Source organism: Chamaea fasciata, unplaced genomic scaffold (genome assembly GCF_029207755.1).
Source record: "Chamaea fasciata isolate MVZ Bird 193981 ecotype frontalis unplaced genomic scaffold, bChaFas1.0.hap1 SCAF_1, whole genome shotgun sequence".
Classification (NCBI taxonomy): Eukaryota; Metazoa; Chordata; class Aves; order Passeriformes; family Sylviidae; genus Chamaea; species Chamaea fasciata.
The window spans coordinates 122,246,095-122,268,677 of NW_027094086.1; the positions used below are offsets into that span (position 1 = coordinate 122,246,095).

A 22,583-nucleotide genomic window follows, 5' to 3' on the forward strand; every position below is an offset into this window, starting at 1 on the left:
GAAATTTTCGTCAATTTTAGAAAGTAATCTTTTAGATTTGCTGTTGGCTTTTTCACTTCTCCTCTCATCTCTGTCTGCGTTTTGCACCAGATCACATGGTGCAGCATCTGTTGTGTGTGCCAGCCAAGGTGCTTGAGGAGGAGAAGCAGTCCAGGCAACTGGAAGAGAACAGTCAGGGAGAGCCATAAACCTGGAAAATGTCAGGGCACTGGTCAATCTGTGGTGCAGCTTATATATAGGGCAGCTGGAAGGTGATGAATGATAAGGCAACTGGATTCTTCTACCTTTGCATCTAGAACTACCAGTCATTTACAAGTACCTAATAATCAGGACTAAACAAAATAAGCTATTCAAGCACATTTTGTAAGAAGAAACTACACAGATGCTCTTTGTGACCTTGTGGCTGGCCCAGCTATTTCTCTTCTTTACTACATTGATGATCTTAGAAACACTTCAACGGCTCAGACATGGAGAAGATGTGTTTTACAGAAGTCTGGTTTGTCTGCATACAGCAGTAGGGATACACAGAAAGAGGTAAAGTACAGGGTTTCACCCAATGTTTTGTCCAGTTTATTTGGATATAATGCTAGTGATTGCCAGACCACATTCCTCTAACATTATCTAAATCCATTAAGAAACAGAAGAGTTTGGAAATACCTTGGAAAAGCTGCGATTGTATTTCCTGCTTCAGCAAGACACAGCCACAACTCCAGATAAACTGCATGGACCTTTCTGGTCTCCGTGGAATCACAGGTTGGTTAGGGTTGGAAGGGACATGGAAGATCATCTAGTCCCAGCCTCCTTGCCATGGGCAGGAACACCTTACCCAGGTGAACACCTTTTTTCACAGCCCCATCCACGCTGGCCTTGAACACTTCCAGGGATGGGGCATCCATCCTTCTCTGGGCAGCCCATGTCAGTGCTTTCCACCTCCATAGTAAAGAATTTCTTCCTAATATCTGCTCTTAATCTACTCTCAGTTTAAAGCCATCACCCCTTGGCCTACCACTGCACATCCTTGTAAAAAGTCCGTCTCCAGCTTTCTTGTCAGTCTCCCTTAGGTAAGCTGTTTGTTTCTTCTCGGAAGTTGAGTTTCCTGAGCAGAGTGAGCCCTAAATGGGGACCAAACTACAGCATTGCTATAACAAAACCACACTTTCTTCCTAGAAAAAACTCCATTTGCCCCACCCCCAGCAATGACGAGGTGGTATAGAATAACCTTCAGGTCTTGGCCAAGCCCCCTTCTTGCTACTGCAAAAACTAATCCTGTCCTGGCCAGAACCAGGACATGTTTGTAATTACATTTTTTTTCAGAAATGTCTGCTCTCTGCTGCTTTATATCCCAGGTGTCCGAGTTAAAAGTCTCCCCTAACCCTGCACAAGTGCTGGTGTTCTCCGAACGTGCCCAGAATATGGTGAGTCACATCTGGTGTCACTGGGGACCTCACCCCTAAAATAACTGCCACAGGGATAGGGGTGAAGGGAACACACTGGCCTACCCTTGTCAGGGAACACCAAAGGCCTCACTGATGACTAGAAGAGGAGCACTTGGCTCAGACACTTGCTTAATGCAGCACTGGTCTAAGTCTCCTGTGGAATTATTAAGACATGACTTCCCAGAGAAGAGAGTGAAGACTTCAGAGAAGCCATTCAGAAAGCATTTTGAAGAAAAAAATTAATGTTTACTTGATGGAGCAAACAAGTCCTTTATCATGGTTGATTCTTTTGATTTCTATATCATATAGGGCTTGGTGCTGAAATAAGTGCTTTTGACACACATTTCTCTCTTGCTTTAGGTCTGCTTTTAATCAAAGCATAGCCAGTTTGCAAGTGCTGTGGGCATACGAGGAAGGTGACTTGGATGGTCTGAAACAAACTATCAGAGCATAGAGTTTACTAGTAGTGCCTACAAGCTGATCATATTTTTCTCTTTATATCTCATGGAGTCAGTACAGTCATCAAGCCCACTCTGTGTGCTGGTAGACAGGCACAGCAGTGTCGAGGGCCCAGTGCCTGCACTGGTCCTGCACCAGGGACAGGGTTCCCTTGTAGAGCACAATGGCTGTTCTCTGCTCGTGGTGACCCCATAGCAGAGTAAGAGAACTAAGAAAAGCTGTTTACACCTCAGCACCTTGACCATGGATGCAGCATCCTCAGACCCCTGAGGATCAGGCTGGCTGTAACACACAGAGGTTGAGGCCTGGTAAGATCCTCAGAGTGGGGAGCCATTTCCAACCTCCATTACTGGAAAGCTCCAAAACAAAATGGAGACTTGTAATGGGAAACGGAATAGGGCAAAAATTACCCACTACTAAGAAAAGCAGTAGAGACAGTGCATGCTGGAGTTACTTCCCTTTTTTATTTTCAAAACTGAGAATCAAAATTTAGTACTTGTAATTTTAACTCCAGGGCAGAAACAAAACAGGGAATTAATTGGAGCCCACATTAGATAATTTGGAATATAATAAGGGCAGTACTTCTGTAGTATGTGCCTATCACAAGAAAAGGAAGAGGTCACACAAGAGGGGTGCCTGAATGAGTAAAAATTCCTCATGAAACAGTCTCTGAGAAAAACTATGCGGGAGAGCAGCAGTACTTATTTTGGCAAACCTGATATCAGATTTTGTTTTTTGTGTTTTATTCCCTTTGCAGATCCTGATGCTGGAAAATAATTGAAATGAGTAAAGGAGATGGTAATTATTGTAAGTTTGTCTGCTACAATCTGTAAATTATAAAGTACTGCAGGTTGCTCCAGGCTATAAATCCTAACCCAGACCCACGTGCAAAGCCTTGCAAAATTAAAATGCTGCAATTGGGTTTAACCAGCCAAAAACTCCCAGCTGCTGAGTCACTCTGACCACAGAGTATATATTCTTCAACAGTTAAAGGATGTATTGCAGCACCCTGAGGAATGTATCAGAGGAATAACAAATTAATAAAGCACACGCATAAACAAGCTTTGCCAACACTTGAAAAAAATCTTTGGAAGTATCCATAGAATAACAGAATCATTTAGAATGGCAAAGACCCTTCACAGTATCAAGTCCAAATTTTAACCTAACACTATCAGGTCTGCTACTAAACCATGACCCTAGGTACCATGCCTATTAAAAAGGAAGGAACTTATATTGAAAACAACTTGTCCTTTTCTGTTTATTTTAAAGAAAAGCTGTTTACATGGCTGACAGGAGTCCACTCCAATAGATGCCATCCTAGCTTTCACGAAACTTCTGAACTTATCTTGATGGACACAAAGAATTACTAAACTCTGTAAGCATTTGAAAAATACTAAACAAAACAATGTTATTTTTTATGCAGTTTATCTTGATATGGAAAGGTTGTAACTATTACAATTATTGTCTGAAATAGAGTATTGAATATCCAAGAAATGTGTGAAGCACAGTAATATGAGAAATGTGGCATAAAGTAGGGGAAAAAACCAAACCCATGCATCAACATCTTTCTCTTTAACTCAATTTTTTTTTTTTTTTTTGAATCTCAGTTTTCAGTAAGCATTGATAATCATCTTTAACTAAAGAAAAATTTGTGTCTTCATCTGGCTGATGAAGAAACCCAAAGAGTGACCACAAGCACCAGCTTGTTGTTTATCCATGATGCTTAACTGCTGTCATAATCTTTTATCAGCTTGGTCTATGGCAGCTGTTGTGGGCCAGGGTTTAGGGGAACAGGGAGAGCAGGGTACGCACCTGAGCTGTGGGTGAGGCTACAGCAGGTCTGACACCCTCCAGAACATGTGACACACCAAACTGCTCAACACATTCAGTCCCTAGGACTCCTCTGTGCACCTTCTGTGACCCAGTACCAGGCAGGCACTTCCCATCCCCATGGATGTGTGGGCCGAGGGCTACACTGGATACAGCAACCAGGCTGCAACACAGTTCCATGCTGGGTCAGCACAGACAGAGCCAACAGTAACCCTCTGTAGAGCTTTTCATGTCTTCCCATAAAAAAACCAAAACAAAATAAAAAAGAAACAGCTCAGCAAGTAGTACTAATTAGAGACTTGTGCGTTTACAAGGGCATAGTAGTGTCCTTCCTTTGCCAGCAGCTGGCTGTGGGTGCCCTGCTCGACCACCCTGCCGTTCTGGATCACCACGATGATGTCGGCTGTCTGCACGGTGGACAGGCGATGAGCAATGACGATGCAGGTCCGACCCTGCCGGGCGTTATCCAGAGCTTTCTGGACAATCTGCACACAGACAACATGACAATGCTGTTAGCACCTGAAAAGGCTTCCCTGGTCCTAGGAACTACAATTCTCACTCTCTTATCACCTGAATATGTGTCCCACAGATATACAAGTCAGTGCACACAGGAGACTTTTATTCCACAGGATTTCTCACTGAGGTCAGTGAGCCTGATCAAACAAATTTGAGACATGGAGAAGTGGGTTCTTGGGCATCCAGCTTGGGTCAGAATAAAAATAAGGTATTTACTATCAAATACATCTGACAGGAAGATAACTGAGGAGTATCAGATCAATGCGGAGGTTTATACTTAAAGTTTCAGGGTTTTTCTACTTTTCATTCAGTAAATATAAACAGTTTTCTAGTACAGTTCAAGTCAAACCTTTCAGGTGGAAAAGCTACTGTGATACACCTGACTTGTTTGACAACTGAGCGTTTGTAGCACATTTGCTTTAATTTTATTCTACAGAAAGCAACTAGCCATGTACATAGCCATAAGTATGTCACATAATTATCATTATTCACCTTTTCACTTTCCGTGTCAAGAGCAGAGGTAGCTTCGTCCAGAAGCAGAACAGCAGGATTACGAACCAGAGCACGGGCAATTGCTATTCTTTGTTTTTGACCTCCAGAAAGTTGTGTTCCTTTCTCACCCACCCGGGTATTATATTTCTGGATGTTAAAAAATAAAAAAGATCACCACTGAATACTTTTAGAGAAGGAAGATTGGAAAAGTAAAATTTATTCATGGCTATAAAAGTTAAGCATGTTCATCTTGAAAGAAAGAATAGTAGAAATGGTTTTAAAAAAGCTAAGTCTCTATAAACATCTCTAGTACAAGCAGTTATATTTACAGCCACACATATTCATACCCAGTCTAAAAATTTACTCCTTCAAAGGCTGAAACAGGTCTTGGATGGTACCAGCAGTGAAGTGTCCGCAGATCATATGATCATGAGATTAACTAACAATTTAATGCCTATTGACATATACACAAAGAATTTGATGCTGCATTGCTCGTGAATTAAGAATCTCAGACATTAATAGTAGTGCTGAAAATGAAATATTTTTCAGCATTATTACCTGAGTTTCAGGTACCCAGAACTACAGTGAAAACAAGCTATCAAACTGTTTTTCCTTGTCAGAACCAAATTCTTGTCAGGCATGGAGGTCAGATGCCACGCCTTTCACTTTTGATTGACTGCCCCTTTGTATTTATTAAGAACCACTCCCTGTGCCTATCCATTCTATTAGAAATGGACTACTTTGTTGTACTAAATTTCTTTAGAAAAATGAAATGTCTTTATCAGAGTAACTTGAAGAATTTCTGCTGTCAAAGGAAAAATATTTTAAAAATTTTTATAATTACTTACTTATACATAGAACATCCTTTCATTTCCCTCTTTCCACCTCCCTCTCACCCCTCACCCCCCAAATAAACTGGGTTGCCTACCACTGTAGTAACAGAAACACTGGCCTTTTTTTTAACAGATTAAAAAGGATTTTAAGCTTGAAACACACTGACATTTTAAAACAGAAAGGCGATTATATTAAGGGAAACAAAAGTGTTTATCTTTAATTTGATCTATGCAAGTGAGTACTACCTTGATATCTCTATATCATTCTAAATATATGATCTCAGTGTGAAGAGAACATCACTGTCTCTTACCTCCGGCAGTTTTTCAATGAAGGCATGAATATTTGCTGCTTTAGCTGCTGCTTCAATTTCCTCCTGACTAACCACCCTACTGTTGTCTCCATACTGGATATTTTCAGCAATGCTGCAGTCAAACAAAATGGGCTCCTGTGACACCAGGCCCAGCCTGGACCTCAGCCATTGTAAATGCAGAGATTTGGTATCAAGTCCATCTGCTAGCTAGAAAAAGCAACAGAAATGTGATATCAAGCTGGCTGCTGAGCTCATCCACACGTACCTGCTGTAAACAGGAAACATGAAGTCTAAGAGAAAGCCCATTATATGTTATTTTACCAGATGTAATCAAGTAAATTTTTTGCATGCTAAGTGGAAAAGAACCAGCAGAATAAATGAAATATTTTCATGCATTAGTTTTTAATTTTGTGTTGTTTTGCTTCCATCTGCTAGCAAGCAGAAACAACATGTAGTTATCAGGTTGTTTATGTGGTCCTTCCAGCCTTACTGACCACAAGGAGCACCAGGAAGCTGATGGGAAAGCCTGTCCCTTAAGAAACTGAACACAACAATAAGTATTCTCAGCTGTAGGCCTTTTGATCTTACAACCTCCGAAGAGGTTTCTTCTGACTTTTTATACCCATTAACAGGGGTTTCATCAAAAAGCCCATTGGGACCTCCTGATGGTGATACAGTCACTTCTATGTGAGATTACATTTGTGTTATATGAAGCATGCCCCTAGTGTGTTAATTCACATCAGCAAGAAAATTTCCAAATTGACAAGCAAGATACATTAGTGTTATGCCCTTGTCTGACCAGGGTGTGAGGAGCCTTGGGGAGGAAATGCAGTCAGACACGGTCATTCCTTTCCCAAGCAGGATCTGTGACCTGAAGAAGCACACTGTGCCAGCATGGATGCCACTGCTGGTACATGTGGGCAAATGCACAAAACAGGCAATGACAGGGGTTTGGGGATTGTCTACAGATCCACTGGAGGCACAGGCTTGGTAACTCACACCTCTAAAAAAGGTGTCTCAACAGAGGGACTGCCAGGCTTGTCAAAAGCCTCTGAAACCTTGGCAGATAAAGAGTTCTGTAGATTCAATTACTATTAACAGCCACACAAGTCTATTCTTACCACTTGTCCTTCCACAGGGTCATAAAATCTCTCCAAGAGCTGAATGGATGTGCTTTTGCCACAGCCGCTGCTTCCTACTAATGCCAGAGTCTGTCCCTTGTTAACCTTCACATTGAGTCCTTGCAAAACCTGAACTTCTGGCCTTGTTGGATATACAAAATGGATGTTTCTGAATTCAATGTTGCCTTCAAAATGTCTCTGAAAAGCAGTAGAGTTCACATGCTCATATTAACATCTATTGGCCTCAACCATAACACCACTTGTTAAGACTTGTTTATTAAAGTGAGAGATCCAAGAAAGTTTGGGACGGTCTTTTCAAAAGTGCTTTTGAAATTCTTTTAAATGATATATTGGACTGAGCATAGTATCACTAGTTATAGGATGATCCGTAAGTCATTACATCCTTCTGGAGAAGTCTTCTACATCTCCTGTATCTGGTTTTCACTTCATCTTTGAAAAGAATACCACAGAAGCACAGAATAAGCTGAGGTGGAAGGCACTCTCCAGGATCAGAGTCCAACTCCTGGTCCTGCACAGCACCATGTCGAAGCGTCACACCATGTGCCTGAGAGCACTGTCCAAACACTTCTTGAACTCTGACAGGCTTGGTGCTGTGACCACTTTCCTGGGGAGCCTGTTCCAGTGCCCAACCACCCTCTTAAGAAAAATCGGCAATATCCAGACTTTTCATTTCCAATACACATAAATTGAGAGCCTTCTACTTGTGATATAAATGGTATCATTTGTTTTCCCAATCTTACCCTGAAAGTAGCACATTTTGAACAAACGTAACACAAGGTCAAAATCAGAGATTAACACAGCAGAGCTAAAATCTTCAGCAAGTGATTCATAGGCAGAAAGGACAAGCTGTGTTTTAAAAAGCAGTGATAATTGTTAATTAGCTCTGCTAGCCAGGCTGATATATAAGAACAAGTGGAAAAAAGAATAGCCAAGGCTACTTCTTGCCCTGTTCTTTGGGGTATGAGCCAGCCCCCTGTACCAGCCAACAGCACCACTAATAGGATGCTCTCATAGCACGTAATAACCTAATTTGATGGACTCAAAGCTTTGCTTTGCTAAGTCACAGGCATCACTGGAAGTTAAGTCCACTCTACACGAAAAATGTTTCACTTAAGTTTTATTTTATTAGAGACCTTCTGCCAAGACTTTCAATGTCTGTGCCAGAGAACCCTGGTTCAAGAAAATATGCAAGCATGCTCAGAACTTTAAAGGCTGACAATTCTGTATATAAGCTTGAACTTATAGAAAACTGGATTATGGCTTCCTGAGTAGGAGCCACTATCTAAACCTACATGGGAATTAAATTTTAAATTTAGATGAACCTGGATGTGCCCTTGTGATCTTTCCAGAACCTGTAAATTGAAAGCATTACGTGCAGAAAATTGACATGTGCTGAGGTGTCTTGCTTTGGGAAGACAGGTATCTGCCAGGTAATAAAAAAAAAAACAACTGGAGTTTCTTTTGGAATGAAGAGTGTAAACCCCCCCCCTCCACCCCTTTTTTTCTTTTTCAATTATAGATTTACAATCAGAGGCTCTTAGGCAAAGATTTGGGAAATAGGAATAGCAGTTCGAGGTCAGCCTCCTTAATGACAATTTTGGTTTAAAAGCGAGGCTCTTTGGGGACTTTTTGGGTCTTTTTTGGTTTTCACTTTTTATTGTTTTTTTGCTTGGTGTGTCTTTCCTCCCTCATCTTTAGAGCAAACTAAATTATTCATTAAGGTTGTCTTGACTTCACAAGAGCACATTTTTAATGGTAAAAGTTTCCACAACTGGAATAGGATGGCTTTTGGCAAAGTGGCTGTCTTTGAAGGAGCTATCTCCCTTATTTACAAAATAATTATAAGAATGCATTAGTATTTTATTTTTCCATAAACCCTTAGAAAGCTTTTATTGGAACTGACATTTTCAGTGTTTTCCTGAAGCCATTTACACTATGAGTCAGTAGAACAAGAAGTATTTTTTTTAATCATTTAGAGAAAAAACACCTTAAAGGCCATACACTTTTGTCTGAAATCCAGAAATAGTACGGCCCCTAAATAAGTCAGTAGCACTATTTATACAGTGTCTGTCTTTTGACAGAACCATAGAATGGTTCGGATTTGTTGGGGCCTTAAAGAACACCTAGTTCCAATCCCTCTGCCATGGGCAGGGACATCTTTCACTAGACCAAGCTGCTCAGAGATCCATCCAACCTGGACCTGAACACATCCAGGGATGGGATATCCACAACTTCTCTGGGCAACCTATTCCACCCTCCCAGTAAAGAATTTTTTTTTCTAGTATCTCATCTAAGTCTACTCTCCTTCAGTTCAAAGGCATTTCCCCTTGTCCCATAACTACATGCTCTTGTAACAAGTCCCTCTCCATCTTTCTTGTAGGCTTCCTTCAGGTTGCAATTAGGTCATCCTAATTCAGCATCTTTTTGTGACACCCTAAGAAATAGGCACCTCTGAATACAATTGCTGATAATAGATAATTACTAATTTAGTTTGTTACAACATTTTTTCCTGAGAAAAAAGAACACTCCTTCCAAAAAAAAATATACCCAAAACCCAAAAGCTCAAAGAAACAGATCTCAAATATACCCCCAAGCCCCCATGCAAAATGCAACTCTTACCAATTTTTCACCTTGTTCACTGTAACTGTCAATTAGAGGTTTTCTGTCCAAAAGCTGAAAGATTCTTTGGGCTGATGTTAGAGCTTTGCCATAGTCTGGTGCCATGGAAGCAGACTGACCAACGTTCATAGCTGCAAACATGACAGAAGAGAAGACTCTAAAAAGCAAAGGACAAAGCGTGATTCATTCCAGGTAGAACAATGCATTCTTTTCCTACTGTGTAAAACATACCTTCAGAATAAAGTTTTTAAGCATTTTTTGGTGATGATATTTCTGGAGCTCCTCACACTCCAAGATGTCATCCAGAATTAGGAAGGTCAGCTTGTTCCGATAGTTACTTTACAGCTGAACAGTGGTATCACACCACTTCTCTTTTTAACACCCTCTGCCTAGAAGGGACATCAAAGGGCAAAGGCTTCTCCAGAGTACGTGTGCTGAGCTTGCTGCTTACTCTGGCTGTTTCACTGCCCAAATATGCACCTTTCCCCAAAACAGCCCTTATGCCCAAAGAACACTCCCATCCAGACTGAATGCCTGGATTCCCATGCCCCATTACCTCTGTAATTTGATAAAATAATTTGCATGCATTGAAATCACTACACCCTATACTGGTTTTGATCTTTTTTTACATTTTATAAACTATACTCACATAAATACATCTTCAAAGTTGGTCAGACAATTAGCAATGAGCCATGCTCCAAATCTGAAGACTGCTGCATTAATAAAGTACTCTGAAGACTGAGATATTCCATAGGTAAATCCATAGAAAGGGGCTTTTTTCAGAGATTTTCTGAAAAAAGAAGAGACTTTCCATTAATGACTTGCAAAAGAGAAACAACAGACACTGGCTAGGGGATAGCCAGACATCTGAAATAAAATTTTCAAGCAATCCAGATCATCCCCAAAAACACAACAAATCAGCCCACAACACACACACACTCACAAACAATCCTTACCAGACCCTAAGAGCCCTCGGCTTCATGACACAGAACCACCCTTAGGACAGAAAGCAATGAAATCTTTCATCCTCAGTTATGTTAAATTGAATCCCCTTCCTTTGCTTTTATAGCAGGGCAGGTCACTAGAGAAGTTAGTTAAAATGAAATAAGTTAATAATTACCCTATATGACCCGTTTTATTAAGAAAACAAGCAGGCACCAGCCTGGCCTAAGAGCTGCCTGCAGCTCATCCCATCTGAGCAGAGCAGGGACACATTGTGGGTATCCCCACAAAAATTCAGACTATGCTTCTATTTCTCAATCTATCCCTCTGGAAAGGTTTCATTTTGTATAGCTAATTGAATACATATGGAATAAGAATTTGGTGAACTCTCTGTCCTTATTGTTTAGGATGCTCTCTGAGGAAGAGGAAATCTCCTTTTTCATCTGAGCTGTAAATCAGAGCTGTGATAGTCCAAGCAAGCATCCTGCCCAAATCTTGACTCTTAGCAGTTCACCAGACATTGAATTTTAACACTATTTTGGGTGAGGACAGATCGTGCAATACATAATTTTCAATTTCTTCTTCTACATTAGAAGCAATTTAGATTCTGGGCTATTTTATTTAATAAAATGAAACTAGAAAAATCAGGCAACTGTGGTGATTCAAATGCATTTCAGTGGAGAAAAGTCAGTGGGATGCAGTGGATCAAACAAGGGAAACATACTAAGTTCTTTTCAAGGTTTGAAAGTCATATGAGGGGAATAAAACTTGTTTATGTTATTAAGTATGTGGTGGTTTTGTCAGTTCCTCAGTCAAGTAGTATTAGTGCAATACACTGACATGGAGTGAATATATATCCTATATTGTAGGCAAACACAATATTCTGTAACACATATGCAGAGAATACAGTTTATAAAACGTTTGCATAATAAAAGACAAATCCTGCAATTTTTTTTTTTCACTCTGCACTTAAGAATGTATATTAAGATATAGAGACTATACAAATTTCAAAGCTGAATAAACAGCTATTGATACTCTTCCTAGTGTTTTGGGTATTGGTTAGGTTCCAAGAAAGGTATTTACAGTAAATCTGAAAGACTAAAGTGCACTGTAAAGAAAAAAACCCACCTGTATGTAAGATCCAAACTAGCAACATATCTTTCATAAAATGCTTCTTCCTTGGTCAGTGAAGCTACAGTTCTTATGTTTTCAACTGATTCTGTTGAAATCTAAACAAAGAGATTAAAGAAATAAGAGGTAATTTCTCACAACTGCTATCCACAAGATATCTTCTGAACACTTGATTTCTGCTCTAGCATTTATATCAGAATGTGCTTGGTTAAGAGTAGGGAATCAAGGTGAAGAAAAGTCCTGAGTAATGAAATTATTCATCAGCAGTGTCTTCCCTAACCCGTGGGCTGTGGCCCTCATGAATTAAACCAAATTTAATAAAATGAGGACAAACACTAGTAATCTGGACACAGCTTGTTTTTTTTGCACGGGCTACTTCTGTCTCCTGGAAGAGCACTATCAGGTGCAACGTGCGCAAGAGTTTCAGGCAATACCCTGAAACTCTTGAGCACATTAATGGCTTGCCTTTATGACAGAATAAAAAGGTATCAATGTTGCAACACTTCTGGCTGCAGCAGAGCAGCACAGAACCATGTCGCTTACCCCAGGCACAAGGTGCACCAGTGCTGGGGTTGCTTCTGCTGCAGCTGCCACTGCCCAGAAATCCACTATGGAGGCTTTCAAATGCATTTTTATATTCTAATTTGCAGCTGGTTTGTGTTACCTGTGTTTCACTTTTCTTGAAGACATAGAAACATTCCCCTCAACACCCTTCATTTATATTGGACAATTGAGTCAGTGATAACATGACTACAATGTTGTCCCTAAAAATGATCTCACACCAGAAGTCTATAGTTAAAATTGAAGAACTTACTCTTCCCGCCTCTTCCAAAGCTTTTTGATCTTCTGCAGCATGACCAGACATGGAGCTGGCATTCACAGCATTTGCACCAACAATATAAGGAATGCAGGCCAGAATAAGCAAAGTTAGCTGCCAGCCATATACAAATGCAATAATGATGGCAGTCACAAGAGTAAAGACAGTCATAGTCATCAGGGCAAGTCGGCTTCCAGTTGCCTAAGAAAACCCCAGAAACCCCCCAAATATACATCAATAGATTTTTCTTTTTTACTTAAATTACCACTTCAAGTTGCTGCAGCCAAGGCAAAAGGTTTGGAAAATGAAACCATGTGCCATCGTCACCTGTGTGGACATTATGCACCAACTTCTGTAACCATTCCTAGAGATTCCTCACACTTGCCAGCATTCAGGCCTTCAAGAGGTCTTAATGTTGTCTAGAGAGTTGGATGTGACAGTTGTTTAATGAAATGTATCTGGGACTTCACACACTACCCAAGTTAGAGAAAATTGTGACCACCGTGATAATAGGGCAAATTGGCAGTCAGATGCCCAACATTAGGCAAGAGGGTCTTGGTTCTAACAACAGTCATCCACTGAGACCTTCTACACTAATAGTGGTGAAAAATATTCATCCTCAGCTTCTTATATTGCTGCACTTGAGATTGTGTTCTTAGAGAAAAGAAATCTGAATTCGGCCACCCTGCAGAAATGCTTTATCTCAGTGGGATAATGAGTAACAAAGATTATCTGTGACTGAAGAATTCTCACCTCCTCCCAGCCTACATAACCTTTTCATCAAAACTTTTTAAAATGAGAGTTGATTAGCATCCAGCATCTGGGTGGGCTCTGATCTGCAGAAAGAACTTCTGCAAATAGCCCTGTGGAAAAAGTTCATCTTCTAGAGCTTGGCGTGATGACAAAAACAAAAACTCTTGGGTGGGAAGCACATATTCCTCTTTCTTTTGCCAAAGGCTTTCCTGCCCTGAAAAGACTTTTCTTGTTCAATTAATTTAAAATATTAATAATTTAACCGATGTCAAGGTGAATTGTCGCCTTGTCTTCTAGGGGTTACACATAAAGATGGATTTGGAAACTTCAACCAGTGCGGCATGAGGCATGGTACTGACTTACTGATGTCTGATTAACACAATAGCTCTGGAGACCCATTCATACCCTCAGTTGCTTTTTGTAGTTAGGGAACTGTGTGTGCACGCGTATTTTTACTGCCCTGAAAGGGTGACAGACTCCATTGCCACTGAAGCAAACAAACTTTAAAAGATGGAGATGAGTAAATTTTCTCAAAGACTATTTTATCCCTGCAAGCCCAAAATGAAGGAGGGCTGGAGAGAAACAAAAACCTATGGAGACTGAAAAACGTAGGGATTAAAGGATTAGTGATGTATAAATACAAAGGGAAAAATAAAGACACTAGTAAACTTTTCCCCACAAGTCCTGCAGTGAATTTTTTTTCCCCACAAAGAGACAGAAAGAAAAAGACATTTGGTAGATTGTCAAGTTCTGCTGATGAGGTGAGCAGTTGAAGGAGCTGTGCAGAATTTGCCATATTCTCTAACCAGGGTCCAGTGGCCACCTCTCCTACAGCAGCTACTTGAGTGGTTCCCTTCCTTGGCCATTGCTCCCCATGGTGCTTTTTAATTATGCTGGTCTATTTCTTACTGTTTGTGAAGTATATTTCGTGGCAATGGGAAGAAAAATTCTCTTCACTGAGGTCAGTAAGGGTTTGTATCCTCTGCAAATGCAACCTCAAAGAGGCATTCAAGTGACACCCATAACAGGGTGTAAAAACCTGGGTTCCAGTGACTGTGGTCCAAGCATATATGCAGAGTTCACTTTGCATGGTGAAACGGTCTACAACTATTATACATTTAGCTTAAAGACTTGCAGGGAGGTACATGAAAGGTACATCAACATCTGCTGGATTTTTGATAGTTGTAAATTATCAGATGGGAAACCATTTCTAATGTGTCTGTAGCGTGATATGTAAATGCATCTGCCAGTCTGTGGGGTAGATTTCCTATTTCATTTTCTGAAATAATCTTGGAGTTCCTTGCCAATTGCAATTAATATTTGTAAGGAAAAATATATTTAAAAAATACCCATAGAAGAATCAACATACGCCTTTAACTTGGGAAGCATCTGTAGCAAGGCGAGTTAGCAGAACACCAACAGCATTTTTCTGGTCATCATACCATCCAATCTCCTGCAAGAAAAGATACTGAATTGTGTTTCAAAAAGTTACATGCAAATGCAAAACAGGATGGCTAACTGAATACTCTCTATCTGGTCAGCATTTCCAAGAAAATGAAATGAAAAAGCTTAAAAAATATTATTTTTTTGTTGACATCTAATTGTTCATAAAGTGTTCTTGGCTGTGTTGTTTTCCTGAACATGCCTATACAGAAACTTTTATTATAACCCTCATTTACTTAGTCATTCATTAGTCCTGAAGAGGTTAATTATTCTCTTACAAATTACTTATCCCAGCAGTTATAGAATCATAGAATATCCTGAACTGGAAGGGACCCACAAGGATTTGTACCTACAGAAAGGAAAGGAAGCTTTTTTATTTGCAAAGGCTATGGTAGAGTTCTTTCTTCTTCCAATCACCAATTTACTGCCTTCTGGTCCCTTTCAGATATTTCTACGAACACACAGGTCCTTATCCACACCCACTGCTCTCTCTATATCCTAAATGCCTGATTCATACCTGCTGAAGTAATGCTCTGAAGGACAAAGAGCGCAGTCTCATTGTTAGGGTTTCCCCAGACTTCCCAAACATGAATCCCTGGGGGAAGAAAAAGTGTCACATTTTCTCACCTGATGCTGTAACTCTGTTTATAAATCTGCACAACAAAAGCAGTCACACCAAGAAGCACCACAAAAGCCATCACACCTACAATCCCCTGTGAAAATACATGTCCTGGGAAAAGCATCATTCACATCCCTGAACCTAAAACTTGATTTTCTCACAGAAAGGAAACAACATGGCAAAGAAGGCATCTATATGATACATACTTGTACTACAACCACCCAAGCAAAGGGTGATGAAACTTTTCCGGTCAACCTTGCACACACAGACAGTAGCACTACAAGATAAATCAACCTGTCTAGTGATTGGCCTCCCTACCTTGACTGTGACCAGAGACATTCACTCACAGCAGTCATACCAAGGGATTTTTACGGTATGGAAATCAGTGGGCACTAAGTGTTTCCTGCAGGCTTTAAAGCAGTCATAAGAGGACAGCAAATGATGGAATTTACTTGATGGTATGAAAACCACCATCTGCAATGGAAAGAGTAAGTCTGCTTTATACTTTGGCAAGAGCCTACAGACTAGTCAGAAATATAAGAAATATAAGTATTAACTTTGACTTTTAAGGCCAGACCTTCAACTTTTATTTCAGTCATGCTGAATTAACATTGCCTTCAGTGCATTATTTAAACGAAGTGCAAATGTAGATATATGTCTTCAGGTAAACATTAAAATTTAACCTACATATCTCAGGAAGACCAAAGCACTTCTGCATATTTTTGTAAGCTCTGACTGGTGTTTTACTTCTCAGATTGTGTTGATATGAGTTATACATGCAGCCTGCTGGAGAGTTCAGAGCTTTTAAGATTTCAGAGCAGTGACACTTACTTGGATTATGTATGCTGCTAAGATAATCACTCCAAGTAAAAGAAATACTAAAGAAAGTACCACAGTGTTTTTACTCCTTTTTACTGGATCTCTTTCTTGAAAAGCCTATGAAAAGAAAAAAAAAACCCACAAAAATGAGTACATAGATGAGCATCCATTACAAAAGCCAGCCTTCACCTCAAGAACCTTGGCTACTTTAATTTCTTTTAACAAGTATGCTGCATCCTAAAATCAGTCTGCAGTCAACTTTCTGATGAGGACCCAGAAGATAGTCCAGCTTTCCATTTAACCTACATGGTACTAATTTGTTCTCCCAGATCCATCAATGTTGCTCCTTTGCTCTGCTAGTCAGATTGCAGTTCCACCATCTTCTGCTTCTAGAGAGTCACTTCAACATTTTTACATGGATAGATTTATACAAGTTAATCCCACTCAGAGATTTACATGGAAAGAACTGAGTGGTTGAGGATGAGGACAGCTCAGGACTGGAACTTCCAGTTGCAAAGGAAAAAACCCAAACAAAACAAAAAATCCACTAAACCACCCCACAAAAACCCCCAGAGAAACGAAACCCACAAACAAAACAAAAAACAACCCCCTGAAAAAGAAAAAAAAAAAAAGAAAAACCCCAAAAAACTTACCCCAATGATTTTTCCAAATATTACAGCAAATGCAGGATGGACTGCACCTATGACAGCAGCAGCAATCACTCCCATCAGTACATAGAACCACTCAGGTTTGTTCAGAGCCAGAATTTTTAAGTAAGACACAGCAGGAAGATTTTCTTCCTACAGGAAAAATTGTAAGTTTTCCTTGGAAAGTTGTAGAACATTAAATTCCCCAGACAGTGGGTGTTCATTAGGCCTTGAGCAGTGAACTCTCCTGGTAAAGTGCTGAAAGCCCTCTCTGTGCACTCAGATCAAGCAAACATGCTGGAGATTTCTGCTTTGCTGTTTCATGTCCTAGAGCATCAACTGCACTGTAGTAATTTGGAGGCAAAACACTTAACAAAAGGCTAAGTCATGAGAGGAGAAGAGCCAGGACAGTTCACTGAAAGTCAGATAGGACTGGTCACCACCTATAAAAGTGGGCTGATTTTTTCTGAAATAATTACAACTTCTGGATGTTCAACTTCTTCATTTTTTTCTGAATGTGAACAATATTGTATTCTTTAGCAGGAACACTCACAACTTCCTCTAAGGTCTTAAGCAGTATTAATATACAGCCAAAAAGTATCTTTTGAAACGACATGACTTTTTATATGAGAACGGGAATGGGTCCAGCTCCTTCTTGCTATTTGAAATATTCATTAGCTGGAAGATGTATTTTAGAGAGGAGGAAAATCTATAGATAAAATTATACTAAGAATTTAATAATTATTTAAATATTATTTATTACAGATGAGATTCTAACTTCCACAGATTTAGAAGAATTAATGGTTTTACTCTGGAATTTGTATTTTAGTTCTTCACTTCAAAGGTCTTGAAATCAGGCAAGTAACCCCAAAACTAAACAAAAAACTCAAGCAACCTTAATATACCAAACCACTCTTCCAGTATACTTCATGAAAACTGTACTACAAAATAGAAAACAAAATCAGGTTTCTGTTCAGCTGCTCATCCCAAGTCTGATCCAGAATGCACTAGAAATCTGCTTTTTCACACTATGAGCAAGTTTTCTTCCAATTTTGATGTAACAAAATAATTTTTCTTAATCCCAAACTTCCTCCTTGACTCTTTTTAACGTATGACATATGTCAACTAAGTTTTATCTGTAAAAACACTGCAAAACTGAAGCATATACTAAAAGAGAGAGAGTAATGGGTATTTTAATAGAAATGCTCTTCAAAATGTCAAGGTTTTGATATTTTTTTCTCTTGACATAAATGTAGCATGATACCCCAAAGTGCCTTCAATTTTTGGCTCACTCCAGGGAATATATTATCCAGCAGTATTTGCAACAGTAAGCACCAGCGAGTAAAGAATCTTGCAAATGAAATCTCATAACTAGATTTAATTGGATAGAATTAAAACATTTGCACTACTGAAATAATACTCTTAAATTGTACAAAGCGATGTAACAAATCAATAGCAATTTTTTCCAGTTCCACATTAACGCAGTAATGTTAAAATGAAGATCTTTGTTCGGACAAATTGTCCTCAGATACTCAGTCTGGTGTGTACTGACTGCAACAGCACCAGAGTAAAGGTTGCATGAAAGCCAGCTATCTAAAAGTAATCCCAGTTATGTGCTTTTTGTTTATGCTTACAACTTGTAATTAAAATTCTAACCTGAAGTTCTAATACCAACCTCAACCTCCTTTTTTTTCTTCTTTTTTCCAAAGGGATTTTTAGATGAACTCCTCTTGCTCTTATATCTGCTGGATCTTCTTCGAATGCTGCCTCTCTCTGGTATCACAGATGTTTCAAAATGATCTTGAAGAATCAGCTCCTCCACAGGATTTATGTTTTCCTCATATTCATCAGCTCCGTTGCCTTCACTATCTTCTGATGTGCCATCATCTTTAACATCACTGCTACAACCCTAGTAAGAATTCAGTTACAAGGCATTTTGAGTAGAAAGAAATGTGGTTTTTTTTTTTTTTTCCTCATGAACACTGCTATCTCAGTTGTGGAACTGCAGTTGTCTATAGGCCACATAAATTTCAGTCTGCAATTGCAGAGCAGTAGACTATTTGATTCTGATTTTTTATCCCTCTTTTCCTTTAAAGCAGTCTATGGAATCCACCTGGAATCTAACACCTCTGTGGTTATGCCATAATTATGCACTCTCTGCCTTCAGCTCACTTATGTTTTTGACATACTGGATTGTGTAAATACGAAACACTTATGGGTAAAACCCCCAAGAGTTCCAAGCCTGTGTCTGTGTCCAGACTAGAATAACTGAGCAGCTGCCAGCTGGACAACATGCAGGAACCAGAGAGAGAAAATGGCTCCACCCACCATCTGACAACTTCGTGAAAGGGAGAAAGAGAGTACATACATTTGCCCTTACCTGCTGCATTACAAGGGAATAGTAGACCCCTTTCTGCAGCATCAGTTCACTGTGTGTCCCTTGCTCCACCACAACACCTTTCTCAAACCCAGCAATCGTGTCAGCAGTCCTGATGGTGGACAGCCTGTGAGCAATCACAATGGTGGTGCGTCCAGCCCGAGCCTTACATAAACACACAAAACCCAGTTACAGTTAAACTGTGCAAGAAAACAGCACAGAAATAAAATTAGTTTAGTAACCTGAAATATATAGCAAATCAAAACTTAAAAAAAACCTTTTCTTTCTTTTAAAAGCAAAGATTATTATTTTTTCCTGGTTTCATGTCCTTGTCAGCAGTCCAAGGACAGGTTTGTTTGACTAATTTAGGTAGAAAAAGCCACGTTAATCTTTTCAGACAGGCAACAAGACCATAATTAAAGTTTATTTATTATTTGACCTTTTATAACATTTGAACTCTTTGAAGTAAAGTTGCTGACAAAGTGTTTCCATGTGCACACAAGCATGAGGGGGAAATGCTGAGAATAGTTGGATCCTTCTGAAAACAAAGCTAGGATAGCAAATATAAAAAGAGCAGATATTTTCTTTACATACTGTCCCTGAAAATTTTTGGAAGTACAACATCAGCCTGTTTTCTGGCAAGACTAACAGGAAAGCACGGAGGAGCAAACCGGCATCAAAACTGGGTTTGAGCCGCTCCCTTCTGAAACAAACCTCCTTAACAATAATGCTCCTGGGATTTGGCAGGAAGAGCTGCTGAAGCCTCAGTTGGTAGGTTAGGTGTTCCACTCCCTCCAGCTCCCTCCCACAGAGCAGTGGCACACACTGCCCTCATGCAGCAAAGGAACACAGGCCACCTTGCGAGGCTGGAGAGTCTGGCTTCCCACCACCCTGATGCCAGGAGCAGATGGCAGCTTGGCACCAGGAGAGACCCAAGGAAACCTCATGCAACAAGCGTGTTCTGTGGTGCTGGAATCTGCTGGCAGTTTCTTGCCACAGAAGTTTTACATCATATGGGCACAGGAACAGGCATGAAGATGATGAGGCCATCTGCAGGACAAGACTGCTTCCATGGAGATCTGAATTCTTCTTCCTACACCTGCCATCCTCACGGACCCAGTGCAGGTCACCCCCAGGAATCTGTCACAGTGTGCTTTTTACACCACTGGCCTAACGCACAACGCCTTCAGCACTGCAGCTGGGAGCTGTGATCAGAACTAGAAAAATGCTTTATAAGATGCAAAGTTATCTGAAAAACAGACAGCTACAAGGAGCTGCACATGAATGCCCAGAAACAGTGAGCGTTCTTGAGGTTAATATCTCTGCTCCTCAGCTGTAAAAATATTGAATAATAGCACCACTTTTTCCACTCAGGGATGTTGAAAAGAAATTTGGAAATCTCATTAGCAGACTACACTGATGGACATCAAAAAGCTGTGAAAAGATGACTAAGTTATGATTTGGGGCTCATTATGGTGTGTTCTGAGAACATGAGGAAGCATGAGAAAGAGTCCACTTAATTGAGTGGTCTCCCTCTGTTATGCACTAAATGGAGCAATAAGCTTCTGGAAAAGCTAAGTACTTGATTACAAAATTAAAAAACAAATAAAACCCCAAACACAAAAAAAAAAAGAAATATTGTATGAATATTTTTTTGGCATCTACATGTTACCTCAATACTAATATCACTGGAATGATATGAACAGAAGAAACAGCTGCACTTTACTTCAGATTTAAACTGACTAGCAAGTGAAGATGACAAATTCTCTATATCCCTTGAGCCATACTGGTTATTGGTATTTCTCTGGATAACTACAGAAACGAAAGGCAGGATTTTTCACTTCATTTTAAAAAAATACATTAAAATTGCAGTTTCCCCAGGAAAGAAGAGAACCCTGGAAAAATGCCTTGAGAAATCCCTTTTGCAGTGCCTTAAGGAAAAGGATTATTCACATGCTCCCTATGCAAATTGTTACTAGAAAGTTCTTAGTTCTCTGTGTTATCATAGGTTGATTTTTAATGCAAGAATTTTAATATTTTTAATCGTTGTCCCCCATTGGACCCTTCCCTCAGACCCCACCTTAATTCCCCACCCACAGCGGGGTGTATCAGTATCTCTGTATGACCCTAAACCCTGCCTTTGGCATTTTGCCTTTTGCCCCTTGTTACTGCTTTGGTCAGATTCTCTCCAATACGGTGGATGCCTTATTGTTTGGGGTTTTTTTTTTTTTGTACTATCAAATTTAATTTTCAGACAACAGATCAAAGCTCTCTCTCTCTCTCCATTAAGTAGCCATCAGGCTGAGTCCAACGGAAACTCAAAAGGAGTCTGATTGTCTGGGCTCAGACTCCAGGGAGTTTCAGAAAATAAATATTAGACAAAAGAAAAGACATTCAAGCCAAACCATGACTTTCTTTTTCAATCAAAGCTTATGTGTTCTACTATATGTTGATGGAAACTGCTGATGAAGGTAGGCTGTGAGGAAGGTATTGTGTGCTGATAAGAGAAATGGGTACAAGATCTGACAGCTCTGCAGTACTACCTACCCTAGAGATGTGGGGCTGCTAAACGCAGGATAAGAATGAAAAAGGCTACATCCCAAGAGCTTTCTGAAAATTATGGAACAATTATTCAAGAACAAATACTAGGGATATCAGTAACATATACTTTTCTATTAATCCACCTGAAAAAGGCCTTTCTGTCCTTATACCTTGCCTTGATAAAATACCGGCAAATATTTGATCAGCAAATGAGCCAATATGATTTGAGAAAGGGAATGCAGGAGACCTAAGTTACTCTTCCACATGACAGTGTCTTCATAATTAGTAATATGCAAAACCAAAACCCCTAAAAAAAAACCCTGAAAAAAAAAGGAAAAAAACCCCAAAATACAAATCTTGTTTTCCAGCGTCCTCGATTCTGATGGAAACTTTATGCACTGAAAATTGTACATTCATTTTTCTTAAGCACTTGTTGCACTTTCATGGCAGCAGCTAGCTTCAGTGAGCCTTACCTTATCAAGAGCTGCTTGCACTATGGATTCACTCTGAGTATCTAATGCAGATGTAGCTTCATCCAGAAGAAGAATCTTGGGATTTCTTGCTAGGGCACGGGCAATAGCTATTCGTTGCTTCTGTCCTCCACTCAGCTGAGCCCCTCTTTCACCCACCATGGTGTTAAATTTCTGAGAAAAGAAAGAACAGAACAGAAGCTGTGAGACATCTCAAATCCTCACTACTCAGTGTACTCAGTGCAACCCCAAGTACTCGGCTTCTAGAAGAAGTAGCTTCTTCCAGTTGACTTGAGCACAGGCAGAGCAAATATGGAAGGACATCCATTCAACTGGCCCTTAGCCAAACCCTCCTACTCCACCACACGTTGTGTCTGCCTAACTTT

At 39.9% G+C, this 22,583-nt stretch overlaps 1 protein-coding gene across 5 annotated transcripts in view; it reads right to left on the reverse strand.

Moving 5' to 3' along the window:
• Positions 1-323: 323 nt before the first annotated feature.
• ABCB5 (ATP binding cassette subfamily B member 5) overlaps positions 324-22,583 on the reverse strand; it is a 37,766-nt gene continuing 15,506 nt past the window's right edge. For 3 of the 5 annotated variants that reach the window (XM_066196057.1, XM_066196077.1, XM_066196067.1), the window contains exons 15-29: positions 22,201-22,371; positions 19,190-19,351; positions 18,485-18,718; positions 16,816-16,962; positions 16,175-16,279; positions 15,242-15,319; positions 14,651-14,734; positions 12,526-12,729; positions 11,709-11,809; positions 10,288-10,428; positions 9,639-9,795; positions 6,999-7,196; positions 5,878-6,084; positions 4,734-4,880; positions 325-4,210 (exon numbers count right to left, since the gene is read on the reverse strand). In XM_066196057.1, the coding sequence (XP_066052154.1) occupies positions 4,013-4,210; positions 4,734-4,880; positions 5,878-6,084; positions 6,999-7,196; positions 9,639-9,795; positions 10,288-10,428; positions 11,709-11,809; positions 12,526-12,729; positions 14,651-14,734; positions 15,242-15,319; positions 16,175-16,279; positions 16,816-16,962; positions 18,485-18,718; positions 19,190-19,351; positions 22,201-22,371 (2,334 nt within the window). In that variant the 3' untranslated portion in view covers positions 325-4,012. Of the gene's footprint in view, positions 4,211-4,733; positions 4,881-5,877; positions 6,085-6,998; positions 7,197-9,638; positions 9,796-10,287; positions 10,429-11,708; positions 11,810-12,525; positions 12,730-14,650; positions 14,735-15,241; positions 15,320-16,174; positions 16,280-16,815; positions 16,963-18,484; positions 18,719-19,189; positions 19,352-22,200; positions 22,372-22,583 lie in introns of those variants that run through there. The other 2 variants (XM_066196084.1, XM_066196092.1) reach the window with 2 other exon arrangements.